Source organism: Crocuta crocuta, unplaced genomic scaffold, assembly GCF_008692635.1.
Source record: "Crocuta crocuta isolate KB4526 unplaced genomic scaffold, BGI_CrCroc_1.0 scaffold179, whole genome shotgun sequence".
Classification (NCBI taxonomy): Eukaryota; Metazoa; Chordata; class Mammalia; order Carnivora; family Hyaenidae; genus Crocuta; species Crocuta crocuta.
This window is the reverse complement of record NW_027551568.1, coordinates 11,617,236-11,636,615: the sequence shown is the minus strand read 5'-3', so window position 1 is coordinate 11,636,615 and position 19,380 is coordinate 11,617,236. Positions and strand designations below refer to the sequence as shown.

Sequence of the window (19,380 nt, the reverse complement as noted above, 5' to 3'; positions counted from 1 at the left end):
TGTCATTAATCTTTGCATGTTGTCACCCAATCACCTCCATATATGTAAGCACCAGGGATCTATTTTGAGACAAATAGAACAATTAGTGGATGACTCAACCATAGCACCCTGAGGACCAAGCCTCTAGATGTTTTTGGGACACCAGCTGACTCCGCTCTGCAGCCAGCTTTGCTCGGGTAGCACTGCTGGCTTGAGGTGCTGGTGCTTAATTTCCACTGCCTTGTGCTGTGTCTGCTATGTCTTTCCATAGTTTTCTAACCTAAACTGTGGCCAGATATCCACCCAGATTCTTGCTTAGCACAAGTAAGGGGTTTTAGAGGCCTCCAAGGAGGGATCAAAGTGGCTTCCAGAGCTAACTGACACAACAAAGACTGTGTGGGAGTGAGAAGCATGGAGGGGTTCCTGATGAGTGCTCTGAGGGTGCTGAGACTGACCATTTCCCCTGGTGGCACCATTAGACCACCACCAGAGGCCACCACAGAGGGCATAGGAGCCTGACACTGAGCCCAAGGGGTGCTCTCTATTTGTAACAAATGTCTTACTCTGGTGGACAAATAAGTCCCAGGTGAATAAAGTCCCCCTACGACAGTTCATCAGAGAGCAACAATGACTATCAGTCTGGTCTCCTAAGCATTGTCACCTTCTAGAGACACATCTTTGATTCCAAATTTGAACGAGTGTGTTTCCCCTGATCAATAGCTAGGTATAGGGCACCTTCTCTGTGGAAAACCATAGCTGTCTCCCAAAACTTTAAGTGTTGCTTTAAGGGCAAATCTCTTTGTTGTTGCTTGCCTTGCTGATCCTATGACTCATCCCTTGACTTGGTGTGGTATAAGGGATCACATCCTTGGACTCTGATGTCCCAAGGCTTAATAAAAAAAAAGGAAAAGAGGAAGAGTATTTGGTTCCTGCTCTTCCGGAAACACCCGAAGAGGCTTCTCACTTGGACAATGTATTTGGGTACTCCTGAGTTCTCCTGCTTACCAACACGCTAAGAGCCTCTTCTTATAACTAAATTATTGAAACTCAGGATTCTACCACCATTGCTTTCTTGTATGTAGACCTCAGCCCCTCTGAGGTTGACTGGGACCCCCTATTAAGGGAGGCTGCCAGTCACAACTGAGGCCACTCAAGACCACCATGAGCTTATAAGGTAAATACCCAAAGGGGGAAAAAAGGTCTTCCAGATAGGAGAGGGGGAAAAAAAAGTATAAAGACAATTTTAGTCTTCTGGAGACATGTCATTCTAAAAGATTCTGTTTAAGAGAAAAAGGAGGTGGTGAAAGGGATGATTAAGTTGTAGACAGACCTGCCACAGGGGGAAGCTTCTGCCTAAATCACTGGCCCCCTTCCTGTACCTTTTCCTTCCCATCAGCCAGAGACAGAATCTAAAAACTGCAGCTTTAAGCAACTAAAAGTTAAAACAGAAAAAAAACCCTAACTATAAGGAAAAAAGGTAATTAAATTAAAAATATATATGCATTATTGCAATCCCTATCAACTAGAATTCTTCACAGAACTAGAACAAACAATCCTAAAATTTGTATGGAACCAGAAAAGACCCCAAAGAGCCAAAGCAATCTTGAAAAAGAAAATCAAAGCTGGAAGCATCACAATTCGAGACTTCAAGATGTATTACAAAGCTGTAATCATCAAGATAGTATGGTACTGGCACAAAAACAGACACTCAGCCCAAAACAACAGAATAGAGAACCCAGAAATGCCCCCACAAATCAACTAATCTTTGACAAAGAGGAAAGAATATCCGATGGAACAAAGACAGTCTCTTCAGCAAATGGTGCTGGGAAAACTGGACAGCGACATGGAGAAAAATGAACCTGGACCACTTTCTTACACCAGACACAAAAATAAACTCAAAATGGATGAAAGACCTAAATCTAAGACAGGGAGTCATCAAAATTCTTGAGAAGAAAGCTGGCAAAACCTCTTTGACCTTAGCCGCAGCAACTTCTTACTCAACACATCTCTGGAGGTAAGGGACACCAAAGCAAAAATGAACTATTGGGACCTCATCAAAATAAAAATAAAAAATAAAAATCTCCTACACAGCGAAGGAAACAATCAGCAAAACTAAAAGGCAGCTGACAGAATGGGAGAACATCTTTGCAAATGACATATCAGATAAAGGGTTAGTATCCAAAATCTATAAAGAACTTATCCAATCAACATCCAAAAAACAAATAATCCAGTGAAGAAATGGGCAAAAGACATGAATAGACATTTCTCCAAAGAAGACATCCAGATGGCCAACCAACACATGAAAAAATGCTCCACATCACTCATCATCAGGGAAATACAAATCAAAACCACAATCACATGTCATCTCACACCTGTCAGAATGGCTAATATTAACTCAGACAACAACAGATGTTAGCAAGGATGCAAAGAGGATCTCTTTTGCACTGCTGGTGGGAATGCAAACTAGTGCAACCGCTCTGGAAAACAGTATGGAGGTTTCTCAAAAAATTAACAATAGAACTACCCTATGACTCTACAATTGCACTACTAGGTATCTATCCAAGGAATACAGGGGTGCTGTTATCAAAGGGCACATGCTTCCCAATGTTTATATCAGCACTATTGACAATAGCAAAGTATGGAAAGGGCCCAAATGACCACCAACAGATGAATGGATAAAGAAGATATAGTATATATCTATATCTATATCATCTATGTCTATGTCTATATCTATGCAATTAAGTATTACTCGGCAATCAAAAAGAACGAAATCTTGCCATTTGTAACTACATGGGTGGAACGAGAGCTTATTATGCTAAGCAAAATTAGTCAGAGAAATACAAATATCATATGACTTCACTCACATGAGGAATTTAAGATACAAAACAGGGGCGTCTGGGTGGCTTAGTCAGTTAAGCGTCCGACTTTCGCTTAGGTCATGATCTCGCGGTTCATGGGTTCGAGCCCCGCATCGGGCTTTGTGCTGACTGCCAGCTCAGAGCCTGGAGCCTGTTTCAGTCTGTGTCTCCCTCTCTCTCTGACCCTCCCCTGCTCACGCTGTCTCTCTCTCTCCTAGAAAGAAATAAAAATATTTTTAAAAAAATAAGATACAAAACAGATGAACATAAGGGAAAGGAAGCAAAAATTATTAAAACACGGAGTGGGACAAAATATAAGAGACTCTTAAATATAGAAACAGAGGGTTGCTGGAGGGGTAGAGGGAGGGGAGATGGGCTAAATGGGTAAGGAGCATTAAAGAATCTACTCCTGGAATCATTGTTGCACTATATGCTAACTAACTTGGATATAAATTAAAAATAAATTAACTAAAAAAATAAAAATTNAATCCACTTGTTCATGACAAAGACAGAAAAATGAAGTTGTTTTTAGAAGTAAAGTTGTTCTGATACAAAAATGAAGTAAGTTGTGTGAGGTTGTCATCGTCTTATTCATTGTTCTCGATAAGAAGTCAGTAGTGTGGCTGGTGAGGGGCCCCACTCGGGGGCCTATCAAGAAAAACACGCGAAGGGACACCTAGGTAGCTTAGTTGGTTAAGCGTCCAGCTTTAGCTCAGATCATGATCTCGCAGTTCATGAATTTGAGCCCCACATCAGACTCTGTGCTGACAGCTCAGAGCCTGGAGCCTATTTCAGATTCTGTGTCTCCCTCTTTCTGCTCTTCCCCTGACCATGCTCTGTCTCTCTCAAAAATAAATAAGCATTTAAATTTAAAAAAAAAAAACAAACACGAAGAAGCAGTTATGGCAAAGGGACATTTTATCTCAATACCAAGAGTGTATGAGGATAATCTGAGAGTGTTTGATTTGGGCATGGCTACACTTGGCTGATCTAAAAGAGCTCTCCAAAGACATGGGGCAATGAGTTCCTGCCACGGTAAAGGCCACTCTTTACCTACAGTGGCAAAAGCCTTGCAGTAGCCTGGCTCTAAGAAGAAGACCCTTTTGCCTGTCAACACGAGCACCATTGTTCCCTAGCGACTTGTTCTAGCAACAAAGAGTCTTCACTTTGCACTGGCAGTTGAATTTCTCTAATACCAACTAGTATAAAGGTACACCCCAACTAAACTTGGACTTTATTCCTTTCACCTGTCCTTGCCTGAAATGACAATGTGATTAATCAATCATTGGCTTAGAGTATGTTATTTCTTTACAGCCTATTAAAAGACATAATCTTGTATGCTTATTGGTTTATGAAATTCTTGCACGAAACCTGAGTTAAGTTATTGGCAAAAACAATCCCAGTCTCTGGAAGTTAATTTGCCTCTCAATACAAAGCAAGGGCCAGAGACTTATTTTAATTGAATAGGTGGCTCTATCTCCTTATTTGTTATAAGCAGTTGGTCCATTGCCTAAAAATGTCCCCTTTAGTGTTCTTTACACTAAAGAACTCTGGGAATCTCTTTTCTCACAAATATCCAAAATATCAATCCAAATCATGCGTCTATGTATACTAAGGCCACGATACAATGCCATGCCAGGGCACCCTGCATTCCTTCAGAGTTACAGACCTTACAAATAGTAGCCAAGACACACATGTTATTCCTCAGAACACACAATCCCAGACTCCTGGAAGACTTATTCACCAGAATGGCTATATCCTTGATAGTTCCCAGATAACCAATGTAACTGAGACACTTCTCAAACAACTGGTTTTACTATTCCAAATGAGAAAATAAACCACTAAAAGAGCTTCTATTTTGCCCCAGGCCTTAATCTATTTTAATAGATTTTCTATCTTGCCCCCATCCCCTAAGCTTTGGAGGTCAGATCAAGAGCACATATTCTTCTGAAACCCATACATCATACACTGTTCCAAAGTCCCTGTGACACAGGACTGATTTGAACCTATACTTCTACTGAATATAAAACTGGTTTAGTGCAGCTGTACACCTTCTAGAGACTGTTGGTCTTATTACTCCTGGTCTAGGTGTTTTCCTTGGTTTATAATCTAGAGGTCCAAATACCCCAATAAGCCAATTTTTCATTGGAAAATGCTTAGACCCGTATCAATTCAAGTGGGCTCCTATTTGGAAGTTACCTCTGTCCTACTTCCTAGATGCCATCACCTGGTCCAGCTCATCCCTGGAAATGACATGGCCTCAGTTGACATTACCCTACCCAAGACCTCACCTTAGACTCCAATCCAACCCCTGTACCAGAGGTAACTTCATTTAAATCTGAAATCACTGCCTCAGCGATGCCCATGGGCTGCCTATCCTAAGGAACAAATTGGACACAGGACATATTTTGCTTTTCTTCCTTTGATATTAGGAACTCTATTGTGTTTCTGAGATCACGTGTTTAGCTCATGATCCTGTTATACTCCTTGCTGTCTGCCAAAATGAACCCCATCCCCCATGACTAAAGGGAAATCTGGTAAAGGTTGCTACTATCTGTGCCATTCAAGAAATTAATGAAAATTATTGCTGTCCCCAGGAGACACCTGCCTCTTATCAGTCAATCCCCTTGACCCACTGGGTAAAGGACCACCTGCTCTTCAATGCCTTCTCCTACTATCCCGATCAGCTTAGCACCACTGCTTCCTGCCTTGGTCTCCAGTCATGACCACCATACAAGTCCTTCCCCTTACTTACACACAATCCCACTAATCCCACTAATATTTATATATACCTTACTAACTTATCAGTTCATACCCTCCAACAACATAACTGCTGGATTTACCACCCTGACCCAAAAAAATGCACCAAGATATTATTGTCAAACTTATACTTTTTGCTATCTCCCAACTCCACCAAGGTATTGTTGTTAGAGAGCTCCCAAAACTCTAGATCTATTTTTGTGGATTATTCCATATAATAGAAAACCTATTATTGGGCTGGTCTACAAGGACACCATAAACCTCTACTTGTGTTCCTCCATTTCACAATAAAATGCTTTCTTTGCTATTTCCATGATTATCACACCAAGATTTCCTTAACATGATGTCAGAATATCAGAGTATAGATATTCCCCTATATTAGAAACCATAATAAGGGCTCTGAATCAGGCATTCCCCTTTCTCGATCCTACTTTCTGATCCCACCAGATGCTTCCCTATGTGGCCCTACATGGCGTGGCATGCCCCCTTCTCTTGGGAAATGTAAGTTATAAATTCTTACAATGGCCTTAGCCTTTCCTACAGTCATTTAGTCACTCCTATAAGTTAAAATCTCAAAGGTACATTTTGCGAAAGTAGTCCTACACAACTTTCCATGAGTTATAAGAAACTTCTAATAAATTCCCAATTTGGTGTCTGTTGTTCTCAGTTTTCTTCCTATTATTACAATCAGAACAATATGATAAATGCAAAATTCAATTCGATCTAACAACTATGTACTTTCTAAGCTTCATGTTTGAACTCTAAGCTAGAGATGTCACTTCCAAGGATGATGGTGGCAAATACATAACAAGGTGACAAATCAACTATAATAATGATGAAGTCTGTAAAAAATTTTTTAAGAGAACCTGGATGAAGAAATATTGAAATCTGTTAAGGGCACAGGGAGTATGGGCCCTAGGAGAATTTGCCAGGTAGATAATGGTGGGATGGAATCTTAGGCAAAGATAGCAGTTTGGCAGAGATAATGTGTCCTGAAACAGCCTGACATATGGGGAGAAGAGTGGACAGTAAGGTATACCTGGAGCCCAGGGACATATGTATATAGTGTAGTAGGTGTTGACTTTGAAGCTGGCTGGGATCAAGAAGGGAAAGGCCACTGTCTACGGCCATACCACCCTGAACGCGCCCGATCTCGTCTGATCTCGGAAGCTAAGCAGGGTCGGGCCTGGTTAGTACTTGGATGGAAGAAGGGAAAGGCCACATATTTCAGATGGAAAATTTGGACACCATTCTATAAGCAGATAAAAAACCATCAGTGGCTTGAGGCTAGGAAGTGACAAGATGTTGCCACCATAGCAATCATCACGTAGTGAGCCAGCAACTAAGCTGGCAGTCTCAGGAGTAAGAGACATATCACATTCATCTTGCATTCCCCAGCATGACTAATATTGGAGTTTGCATAGAGTGATTACTGAGTAATGAATGATTGAATAAATACTCTTCTTTTTCCTCCAGCTCATGAGTGTATCTTAACCAGTTTCAGGCTCTTAAGAAATTCTCTCTGCCTCTGGCGAGATTAGATGTCTCCAGCCAGATCACCCCAACTGTCCCACCAATATAGCAATTACTCCTATATTTTCATGATTGATATCCTTGTCTTCCCCCCATTGTCTGCCATCTTTTTAATGAAGAGGACATGCCACTCTGAACTGGATTCCATTCAATGACAGAGAGAGCCTGGCCCTTAGGTGCTTCATGAGTGCTCTTTGGGTGAACAGAAGAATGAGGGAATGACAGAGTGAATAAATGATTGCATGGCAGAATGGATGATATCTGGTTAGACATCAGCCCTATACTTCCTAGAGCCAACCAATGTCAGCATGTGGAGTATTTGGTTCTCTGGGCATGGGTGCGATTGGTCCCAGGTGACTTACAGGCCTTTTCAGCTGTTTTCTGATGATTTTCATCTAAATATCTTCACCTCTTCATGTGACAGTAGCACCAATTCCTTTGCCCAAACTCATGGTGACTCACAGCAGTAACATAGAAAAAGGGAAGCTTGTCTTCTCCTTTTGCCAGCTTTCCAGGTGGGCAACTGGCATACTTTGGAACAAACGTCAGTTAGAGAATGAAAATTTTAAATGTAGACTCTTCTGCCCAGAGATACTGAGGTGGCAGGTGTGCATATATGTGCAAACCCACATGTGATATGTGTGTGTGCATGTATGTGTATGTGTGTGTATAGACATACAGCCATCTGTGTATTTTGGAAATGTTATCCAAAAGGATCAAACTTCTTTAAAAGATGTTTACAGTGTTTTAGAGTGATAATCTGTTTTTTAAAAAAAGAAAAGGTATGAAGAACACAAAAATGATCAATGAACTTTCTTTATATGGAAAATTTGTTATAAGACACTAAAAAAATAATTATAAGGAACATATAAAACACTGAATCAGCTCTATTACTTAAGGGAAAGCCCCTAACTATTATTATTATGTAAATCTATTAAAAATTGCTCATCCTCTGTCATTTTTACCTACCACAAACAGCACTTTCTTTTGGCTTAATTTAATACAAAACCATGAGTTGCTTTTTAGCGGGATCAAGTTTTGTACATGGGTCTCAAAATTCTATGGCAGATTTTTAGTCATTTCCATTAAAAAGTACTAAATTTAAAAGCTAATAACTTAAAACTGCCAGACACACACACACACACACACACACACACACACACACAAATGGTCCACAAAACACTCTCCATTCCTTCAGAAGGTTTTATGATGCTTTATTATCATTAACCAGTCTTTTATTATTAAACTTAAATGGTCAATTGACACAAACAGTTCCGAGACCATTCCTCCACCACTGATTAAGACTGGGTTGGCAGGTTTTGGGGATAATATTCATTTAGCCTTTTGAGTTTTCTGGGCAAAACTTGGTGACCTTGTCACCTCCAGCTACCTTCTTGTCCACTGCTTTGATGACACCCACATCAATTGTCTGTCTCATGTCACAAACAGCAAAACAGCTTCAAGGAAGATAGTCAGAGAAGCTCCTAGTACACATAGGCCTGCCGCAACCATATCAATGATGACAGCATCCCCAGATTTCAAGGACTTGGGACCATCTTCTAGCCTTTTTCCAGAATAGTGATCAATCTTATTCAGCTCAGCAAACTTGCAAGCAATGTGGGCCATGTGACCATCCAGCAAAGGTACATCTCCAGCACCGATTTGGCCTGGATGGTTCAGGATAATCACCTGAGCCATGAAGCCAGCTGCTTCCATTGGTGGGTCATTTTTGCTGTCACCAGTCACATTGCCACAATGAACATCTTTGAAAGATATAGTCTTGACACTGTGCCCAGGAAGAGCCTCACTCAAAGCTTCATGATGCATTTTAACAGACTTTACTTCAGTTGTAACATTCACTGGAACAAAGGTGGCCACCATGCCTGGTTTAAGAACACTGAAGTCTCCGCACGGGCCCACAGGGACTGTATCGATACCACCAATTTTGTAGATGACCTAGAGGGACAGACACAAAGGCTTGTCAGCTGGACGAGTTGGTGGCAGAATGCAATCCAGAGCTTTAAGCATGTGGTTCCACTGGCATTACCATCTGTATGTTGACTTTCCATCCCTTTGAACCAAGCCATGTTAGCATTTGCTCCAGCATGCTGTCACCTTTCCAACCAGAAATTGGCACAAATGCTACTGTGTCAGGGCTGTGGCCAATTTTACTAATGTACGTGCTGACTTCCAGAGGCTCAGTGGAATTCTTTTGTTAACACCAACAATACGTTGCTTTACACCCAGTGTGTAAGTCAAAAGGGCATGCCCATAGTTCTGTCCACTCTTAGAGAGACCTGCTTCAAATTCACCATCACCAGCAGTGACAATCAGGACGGCACAGTTAGCCTGAGATGTGCCTGTAATCAAGTTTTTGATAAAATCTGTGTTCTGGAGCACCCATGATGGTCACATAATACTTGCTGATCTTGAATTTCTACAGGGAGATACCAGTGGTGTTACCGTGTTCACATTCAGCTTTCAGTCTCTCCAAGACTCAGGCACACTTGAAAGAGCCCTTTCCCATCTCAGTAGCCTCCTCAAATTTTTTGAAGTTCTTTTGTTGATCCCACCACATTTGGAGATCAGATGACCAGTAGTGGTAGACTTCTCAACACTACATGTCCAATGACAATGATATTGATACGAGTCTTTTCCTTTTCCATTTTGCTTTAGATTTAGTGGTGGTTTTCATGACACCCATGCTCTGGTGGCAAACCCATTGCAAAAAAAGCTAAGATAAATAAACTTTAATAGACTTTCAATTAGCACTCATACCAAATGCTGTCCCCTATCAACTCTGTGGGGTCTTTTTTTCTTTTTCTTTCTTTCTTTCTTTCTTTTTTTTTTTTTGATGATACCAAAATGTCTATTTTTCTCTTTTTAAAAATTCAAGATAATTAACATACAGTGTTTCAGATGTACAATATAGGCTTCAACAATTCTATACATTACTTAGTGCTCATCACAGTAAGTGTACTCTTATCCCCCCTCACCTATTTCACCCATCCCTATGTCCCTGGCACCAGTTTGTTCTCTGTAGTTAAGAGTCTGGTTTTTTGTTTTTCTTTTTTTCTCTTTGTTCATTTGTTTTGTTTCTTAAATTCCACATGATGAGTGAAATCGTATGGTATTTGTCTTTCTCTGACTGACTATTTTTTACTTAGTGATGATGCTAAGTTTATATTTTTTATTTATTTTTTTACAGGGGATCTATGGATATTTATTTATCTTTATTGTAAATCTGTTTTACATATAAAAGTGCTACATAGAAAATATACATGTAGTATTTAAAGAATGATAATAAAATAATACCCGTGCTTTTTCTTTTCACGTTTAATATTATAACAGTATATTAGAATGATAATAATTTCTATCACTTAAAATCCCCCCTTTGTGCCTCTCTGATCACATTTCTTTTTCTCCTCTATTAGAGAAAACCATTGTTGTGAATATTCCTGTAGTCTTCTCTATGATTTTACCATCTATACAGATCACTTTAAAATATAGATTGTTTGATTATGCATGTTTTTGTCTTTTATGTGTTTGGAATTATATTTTTTGTGTTCCCTTGTAACTTGCTTATTTTTGTCAATAATTTTACATTTTTTTCTTCCTTAAATCGTTTATTGTCAAGTTGGTTTCCATATAACACCTGGTGCTCATCCCAACAAGTGCCCTCCTCCATGCCCATCACCCCGCTTCTGAAGTAAACCTTTAGCACTATGCATCATCTGATTTTCTGAATAGGGATTCAGAAATCCCATGACTAATGAGCACTTTAAACTGGAAATGCTAATACTGTTCAGTAGGTCTAAGATGAATGTTTTTTGCCACCGAACTAGCTTTCAGCTGATGTTGTTTAGCCAGTTTCCTCCTTTTCTGCCAATGAATAAGTTTTCAAAGCACATGATTTGACAGAGTAATATTGCTTTGATGCATCAACTTGGCATTCTGTTTAAACATGAGGTCACTTTTGGTGAAGGGACTGATTTTCTACCAAATTTGGCCTGGCATTACTGCACAGTTAAGATTCAGCTCAGAACAAAATCTCACTCAGTATGAGAATGGTGATTGCACTTACAGGTACCAGCCCCCATGTCAAAGAACCATATTACAGTACCTAACAAATGAGAGTAAAATGTAAAATCAGCTTTTGAACTTGAAGTCACCTGCCAGTGACCCGACTGCATGAGACATGCATTCAACTACCAGCCTTAATCTTTGAGTATCATTCAGACTTTATGGAACTCCCCATGGAAACTTGGAATCCATCATTTAAATCTTTGATTAAAAGAAGAATGACATAACCCCAATCATGAGAAAAACACCAGGCAAGTTCCAAAAGGGATGCAGTCTCAAAATACCTGCCCAGTCTCCTGAAAACTCTCAAGGTCGTCAGAAAAAAAGGAGCAGCTAAGAATCATCACAGATGAGAGGAACTTGAAGAGTCATGAGTGTTAACTTTCATGTGGAATCTTGGCCGAGATCATCCATTAGGAGATGAAAACTTATGTTCACATCCAAATCTCCACATGAATGTTTATAACAGCTTTATTCATAACTCCGAAAACATGTCACAAGAAACCGATATGCCCTTTAGTAGGAGGATAGATAAACTGTGGACCATCCAGACAATGGAATATTATTTAGTGCTAAAAAGAAATGAGTTATCAAGCCATGAAAAGACATGGCAGGAATTTAAAATCATATGACTGAGTGAAAGAAGCCAATCTGAAAAGAATAAATTGGTATGATTCTAACTATATGATATTTGTGAAAGGCAAAACCATGAAAACAGTAAAAAAAAAAAAAAGATTGAAGATTACCAGGTGTTGGGAGAAGAAGGGATAAATAGGTGGCACGCAGGATTTTTAGGGCAGTGAAAGTACTCTTCATGATGCCATAATTGTGGAAATATGCCATTATACATTTGTCAAAATACATAGATTGTACACCCTTGAATGTCTAGAACAAACTGAGGGCTGATAGGAGTGAGAGGAAGGGGGGTGATGGGCATGGAGGAGGGCACTTGTGGGGATGAGCACTGGGTGGTATATGGAAACCAACTTGACAATAAACTATTTAAAAAATAAAAATTAAAAAAAGAGTGAGCTATTTTGGAAAATACGGACTTTGAGTAATTATAATGTGTCAAGAAAGTTTCATCAACTATAATGATTGTACCTCCCCAGTGGAGGGTGTTGTCAAGGGCCATTAGCTGTGTCAGAGAATGACAGGGTATATGTGATAATTCTCTGGATATTTTTCTGGGAACCAAAAACTACTCTTCAAAATAGTTTATTAATGATTTTTAAAAGAATACTAGGTAAACAGTATGGAGGGCTGAACAAAATATGAAGTTCAACTAGTAATAATGTATCCATATTGGTTCAGTGGTTTTATAAATGTAGCATATAATGTAAATGATGAATGATAGAAAACATTGGGTGAGATATGGGGCAAGAGAACCAACTTTATAATTATTTGTAAGGCTAGGGCTGCCTGGGTGGCTCAGGTGGTTAAGTGTCCAACTATTGATTTCAGCTCAGGTCATCCTCTTGTGCTTCATGGGTTCAAGACCCGCAATGGGCTCTGAGCTGACAGCACGGAGCCTGCTTAGGATTCTCTCTTTCTCCCTTCTTTCTGCCCCTCCCTCGCTCACACATGTGTTCTCTCTCAACTCCTCTCTCTCTCTCTCTTTCTCTCTCACCAATAGATAAACTTTTAAAAATACCAATGATCTTGTAAGGCTAGTAATATTCTTATATTTGAAAATATGTACATTTAGAATGAGGAGAGAGAGAGAAAGTGAAAGTTTACAATTTATCAAAGTTTGGGCACATTAATTTCTTTTTAATAGGAATATTGGAAGTGGCCTCCATTTAATTCTTCTCCAGTGGTGTGCCAGACGTTTGCTCAGCCCACCTGAGCCTCAGCTCCATGACTGTACCATGAAGATCCACGTGCACTTCCTCCTAGGGTTCATGTGGGGAAAAGTCAATGAGCCTTACATATTTCCCCAGGAGTCCATGTTTGCTCCAATAATCCCCTTGGTCCTGGGAGCATGAGGAGGTGGAGGGAACCTGTTGTGGACAGCCTTGCTGGGGCCCCAAACCTCTCCAGGCTCCCCAGTGCAGTATAATGCAAGTGCATTATTTTCTCAGCATATCAAGATGTGAAATAATAGCACAGCCTCATCACGATGCTGGCACATTGTATACACTAACTGGCAATGAGTCTGTTTCTCTCCATGAACATCCATGAAAAGGTGGAGGGCACAGCAAAGGATGAAGGGACCAATGACACCAGCAGGGAGGAAATGACATTTGAGATGAATCTTGAAGGATGAGCAGGTGTGTGCCTCATAAATTAGGACTGAAAGGGCATTCCAAGTAAGGGGAACAGCAGGATCAAAAGCTGGAAGGGAGCAAGCAAGTGGACCAAGTATTCAGGAAATATTGGTAGGTAGGGGGAGGTTGAGTGTGTCCCAGATGGAGTGTGTGTGCTGTGTGTGTGTGTGTGTGTGTGTGTGTGTGTGTTTGTAAATGAGTTTGGAATGACAGGCTGAGCCAACAGGGGAACAGCTACACAGCTTGGGCTAAGATTCTCCACCTGCTTGGAATAGAACAATCAAGGCAGAAGTTGGGAGGAGATCACAGGAGGGCTAAAGGTCCATGCAAAGTCAGTGGGGGGAAGTTCCATGTTCCCTGGCAAAGTTTAGAAACAATTATCAGAAAAATATTCTGGGGTCCATGTTTCCTTATAAATATACTTCGTGTTCTGACCTACAGTCTCCTTCCAGAAAGGATCTGACTGCCACCTGAGGATCAAGACAAATTTCTTGTTTTAAAAGAGAGCATTGTGGTCTACGGCTCCCTGGGAAACAAAGCAATTTTATTTTGCCTATGTCCAAATAATCTCCCAAAATACCACATTGTGAGTGTGTGTTCATGGAGGTCATGGTTCAATGTGTTCAGCATAATGGGGATGGATCTTGGGGTGATCCTATTTTACAGGAAGCTTGGAGTTGGGGGAAACAGCCACCTCTGATGGAATTCATGAAGAAACTCTTTGAACCTCTGAGTGAACCAGTCAATATCCATATCTCTGTGACCTTGGAATTCCCAAAAAGGTGGCTCTTGAATGGAAATCAACCATAGTTATGACCTTTGGTATCTTTATACCTATGCTATCTTTGGGCCAGGATAGTGTCTTTAGAAAATGTCTTTTTAGATGCCAACCCAATTTCGTATGCACACATCTGGATGTTAATGTGTTTCTTAAAAGCACATGAAGTCTCCTTTCTTATTTTTACAAAACTATACATGAAAATAATTCATGAATCTTAAAATACTGACCCCCATGCCAACATGTTTTCAGTCAACTGATGCTGTGTGTTAACACTTAGATATCAGGAACTACCCAATTTGCCACAGACCCTACTGTTTCTATTATCCATGTCCCAAAGACAAGGGTCAGTTGGCATTTACTATCACTCTGGTGTTGTTGCTCCCTTATACCTGAGTCAAAATGAAAATAAATAATTTCTTGTGCCCAAATATCATGAAAAGTGGAGTGACAAAATGTAGCAAAGTCCATATCTTCTTTATGAAATGAGTCTCCCTCAATATGCTTATGAAAACCAAGCATGTCTGTTTTATGAAAACCAGGCAAGGTGAATACAACTTGAAACATCAATATGAGTCAGACTCGTTCTGCTTCACTTTCTGTGTGAATAGCTCAAGCCCGTAAAATATTTAGCATGTAGCCCAAAATAAAGTACTGTTACTGTCAGCAATCTGTAGATGAACAAATGGAGGTTCATTGTTTTGGGGTAAGTCCACAGAGATAAAAGAATGTATTCTGGTACGAGACCCTGCCAATAGAAGGCCAACCTGAAGGTGAATATTTTCAGCAGAAATCCCCCAGACCAGGAACACACTCTCTACCAGCCTCTCAGAGTCCATGGATTCCTCTGCCCACACAGGGACTTCAGGTTCCTCGGAGAAAACGGACTCAAACTGATATGGCTTCCCTAGCCTCAGTCAATCATTCACCAAGCATTTCTTGAGAGAGACAGGTACGGAAGTTCAGGCAATGCATTCAGGTAGCCCCAGGGCTCAATTCTGGGCTCCTCATCCTTCCAGCCCTGTGACTTTGGACAAGCCCTGAATTTTCAATACACTCCAATTTTCCAGCTATAAAATGGTAGGGATACTAGTTACCATATCTTGGGAGTGGGTGTGATGGGAATTCAGGGAGAGCTTTAGGTAAAATAGGCAGCACAGGTCTTGGAAGCTATGAGTTTTGCTATTGTTTATAACTCTCCTACAGACATTACTGCTGGGATCCCCATCCCATCAAGAAGGGTCTCTGCAAAGGCTGAGTTGTGCTCCTATCCTGGTCACTGGGGGAAAGAGAAGCACTTGGAGGAGGAAGGTATAATGCCCTGCATGTACCCCACTCTTACAGGATTACACCAGCCACTTTCCCTGCAGGAACTGGCTCCTTCCCAAGGGGTGTGGCTAGGAGGAAACAGTCTATAAAGACAGACATTGTGTGTGTTATAAAATCCCTTTCTGCCAAGGCTCCCTAAAAGAAGGACCTTCCGTGCCTGACACTGCAGTCGAGACAGCTGAGGGTCAACAAGCTCACTCTCACATCTGGGATTGCACTGGATCTGCATACCAAGAACAAGGTAAGAGCCTGTCTCTTTCAAGTGTTTCATTCTCCACCTTTTTTTCTCACGTCCCTGAGGACCTCAGGATCCTGCTATGAATCTCATCAGGGACATGTGGAGGCAGAGTCTCAATTCTCTGATAAACGAGGGGGTATTCACTTGGTGTACTTAGACCCCTGTCCATCCTTCTTTCAGGAGTCTACACACCTGTGACTGTCTCCCTCTCTCAGTCTTAAAGAGAAGCCACATTCCCAGGGTTGAAATGAGATCTCAACCATTTTCTGGGCCTGCCCCTTATACAACAAAAATCTGTATTTTATTTTAAATGGAGCACTGACAATATGAATCATCTTATCATGAAATACACCAAATGAAACCCTGAGTAGTTTATAACTTTTCTTATTTGTTGTCAATATTTTCCAAAGGACAGAGTAAAGTTGAAAGGCAAGAAGTGAGCAAAGTTGGTGGTATACAAAAGACCAAAGAGATCAGGTCTGGCTTCTTTCCCAGCCTTTTACTTGCTCACTATGGGATATTGAGCAACTTATTTGCCAAGATGAGCCTGAAATGTTACATCTGTTTCCTGGGGGTGATTTATTTTTACGTACCAGGGAGAACTATTGAGTGGATTAAACAAGGTGAGAATCAAATAGTTGTTGAGGGCATAGCACATAGTAAGTGTCAAATAGGAACACTATTTCTCTTCTCATCTCAACATTTTTTAAATGCCAACCTGATAAAATCCATGCAGTTTAGTGTAGCATTTAAGGTCATCCTATTCATTCAGTTATTTATTTTTAAAAGCATTTGGTTGAGAGCTTTCTACATGCTCAGCACTGAGCCACAACATGGCTCCAGAAATCAATTAGATATCATCCTTCCCTTCAACTTCCTAGTCTAAATGTTGTGGTTGAAATTCACCCCATCCACCTTGGTTTATTTTGTACAATCAAATTGGATAACCTCCCCTCCTTCATGCCTTTCCTTAGGCTCTTACTGCACCCCAAATACCCCCCCCCACAGAAACCTATGTATCTAAGAGTGGCTGATCTTTTTTTTTTTTTCAAATAGTTTATTGTCAAATTAGTTTCCACATAACACTCAGTGCTCATCCCCACAAGTGTCCTCCTCCATGCCCATCCCCCCTCCCCCCCACATCCATCAGTCCTCAGTTTTTGTCAGCATTCAAGAGTCTCTCATGGTTTGCCTCTCTCCCTTTCCCCCACCATTTCCCCCTTTCTTCTTCCCCTTGTTCCTCCGTCAAGTTCCTCCTAATCCTCCTATATGTGCAAACATATGGTATCTGTCTTTCTCTGCCTGAGTTATTTCACTCAGCATAACACCCTCAAGGTCCATCCATGTTGCTACACATGGCCAGATTTCATTGTTTCTCATTGCCATGTAGTATTCCATGGTATACATAAACCACATCTTCTTGATCTATTCGTCCGTTGATGGACACTTAGGCTCTTTCCACATTTTAGCTATTGTGGAGAGTGCTGCTATGAACATTGGGGTACACGTGCTCCTATGCCTCAGCATTTCTGTATCCCTTGGGTAAATTCCTAGCAGTGCTATTGCTGGGTCATAGGGGAGTTCTATGGTTAGTGTCCTGAGGAACCTCCACACTCTTTTCCAGAGGGGCTGTACCAGTTTACATACCCACCAACAGTGTAGGAGGGTGCCCGTTTCTCCACATCCTCGCCAGCATCTAGAGTTCTCTGATTTGCTCATTTTAGCCACTCTGACTGGCATGAGGTGGTATCTCAGTGTGGTTTTGATTTGTATTTCCCTGATGAGGAGGGATGCTGAGCATCGTTTCATGTGTCTGTTGGCCATAAGAGTGGCTGATCTTGAACTTTGGTTCAAACATCACCTTTCATGTCACTTTCCATGTCCTTTCTCTTTGTGTGGTCACCTGAGTCTATGTAGAACTGGGTCAGAAATCCAGCACATGGAGCCAGGCAACTCTAGCAATTATTACACCTAACACATCGATATCCAAGAGAACTGAGACCAGAGAGGAGGATGACTTGACCAGGATCAAGTTGGGAGCAGAATTGGGTCAGACTCCTTGTCAATGCTATTTAAATTCCTCAAAAAGTTGCTTCTAATCTCTTTAAGATGAACCTCCTCATTCACATTGATAAATCCAACATATAGCCTAGTACATGGTATATACTAGATGTTCCATAAATGCTTGCTTAATGAGTGAATGAAGGAGTGAGTGAGTGAGCAAATGCACGGGTAAAGGAGTAGTGAGTGGGGGCTGAGAGTTCATTTGGCTCAGAGCACAGTGAATGAAGGAAGGAAGAGTAGGTTTTTTGACATTCAAGACTCAAGTCAAGCAGAAATGTGAATAGATGGGCTGTTGGTCTAGTAATTGCAGGAGCCAGAAGGATTCTTGATCTCACTCTTAAGCAAGGAGACACATGTCAGGATGGAGGGAGAGTCGTCTGCAGCCCTGAATTGCTGAACTATTGCCGAGCGCTGATTCACCTGTTCTTGCTAAACAGGTTCCCACTACACTGAAGCCATGAGGATCCACAGCCTCACCCTGCTCTTATTCCTTCTTCTGGCTGCTCAGGTGTCATTGGTGAAGAGCAAAAAGGAAGCAAAGAATAGACGTGTCAGCAAAGGCACCACAGATAAATTGCATACTCTGGGAGAGACCCAGATTAAGCCACCCAAACACCTGACCGAAGGCAAATTTGTCACTCAAGACCATGCCAAGTGCAGATGGGTAGCAACTGAGCAAGAAAAAGGCATAGCCCTGAAAGTCGAGTGCACCCGACGAGACAACAAGTTTTCGTGTGTCTTTAAGGGCAATCCAACTTCCTGCCTAGAGTCAAACAAGAATGTCTATTGGAAACAAATTGTCAGGAACCTGCGCTCTCAGAAGGTCCTGTGTGGGGATGCCAAAACCATCCTGAAAACTAGAGTGTGCAGAAAGAAGTTTCCAGAATCCAATCTCAAGCTGGTGAACTCCACTTTGGTTTGGAACAAGAAACCCAGCCAGGAGTTAATGGAGCCCTCATCCAAGGAGCAGAGCAAATTCAGTGAAGCCTCCCTCGTGGAACTTAACAAAGCCAGAGAGTTATCCATTAAGGAACAGATAATGACCAAAGAGAACATCCCCTCTGAAGAGACCCAAACCATAGTCACCAGTGATCCCAAGTGTGCAGAGGACCCAGACTTGATAAAGCAGAAGGTAGCCCTGGACTTCTGTGGGGAATCCTGGAGCTCTGTCTGCAGATTCTTCATCACCATGGTCCAGGACGATTCCTGCTAATGAGATCAAAAGAGAACAGAGTCTTTTAGGAGGTGTTATGTAAAGCTCTCCAGCATGTGGTAAAGATCTCCGAGTAAGATGAACATTTGTGCTGTGAGAGTGCAGTAGAATATTTAAACAGATTTTATAATTTTTGTTTTCGTGTTTTGGAATTTGCTTTATATTCATTTCTTTAAATTTTATTTTCCAAGGTTGTTTACCTCAGCATATGTTTCCATGGCCCACAAAGCTATATGTATATAAGCAGTGAGGATCATTTCCTGAGCTGAACGAGC

The 19,380-nt window shown here is 41.1% G+C and overlaps 1 protein-coding gene and 1 pseudogene across 2 annotated transcripts; one reads left to right on the top strand and one right to left on the bottom strand.

The window, feature by feature from the left end:
* Positions 1 to 8,462: 8,462 nt before the first annotated feature.
* On the bottom strand, positions 8,463 to 9,796 carry LOC144220317 (putative elongation factor 1-alpha-like 3 pseudogene; annotated as a pseudogene).
* An 8,553-nt stretch (positions 9,797 to 18,349) lies between these two features.
* On the top strand, positions 18,350 to 19,105 carry FGFBP1 (fibroblast growth factor binding protein 1). Of its 2 annotated transcripts, XM_077750580.1 has the most exons (2): positions 18,350 to 18,834; positions 18,907 to 19,105. In XM_077750580.1, the coding sequence occupies exons 1-2, from the start codon at positions 18,350 to 18,352 to the stop codon at positions 19,103 to 19,105; spliced, it is 684 nt and encodes a 227-aa protein (XP_077606706.1). The 2 variants fall into 2 exon arrangements, with proteins under 2 accessions (XP_077606706.1, XP_077606705.1); XM_077750579.1 differs by having other exon boundaries at positions 18,350 to 19,105.
* Positions 19,106 to 19,380: the final 275 nt, after the last annotated feature.

Excerpts from the sequence above, each read along its gene's own strand:
- FGFBP1 (XM_077750579.1), top strand. The coding sequence starts at position 18,350 with ATGAGGATCCACAGCCTCACCCTGCTCTTATTCCTTCTTCTGGCTGCT.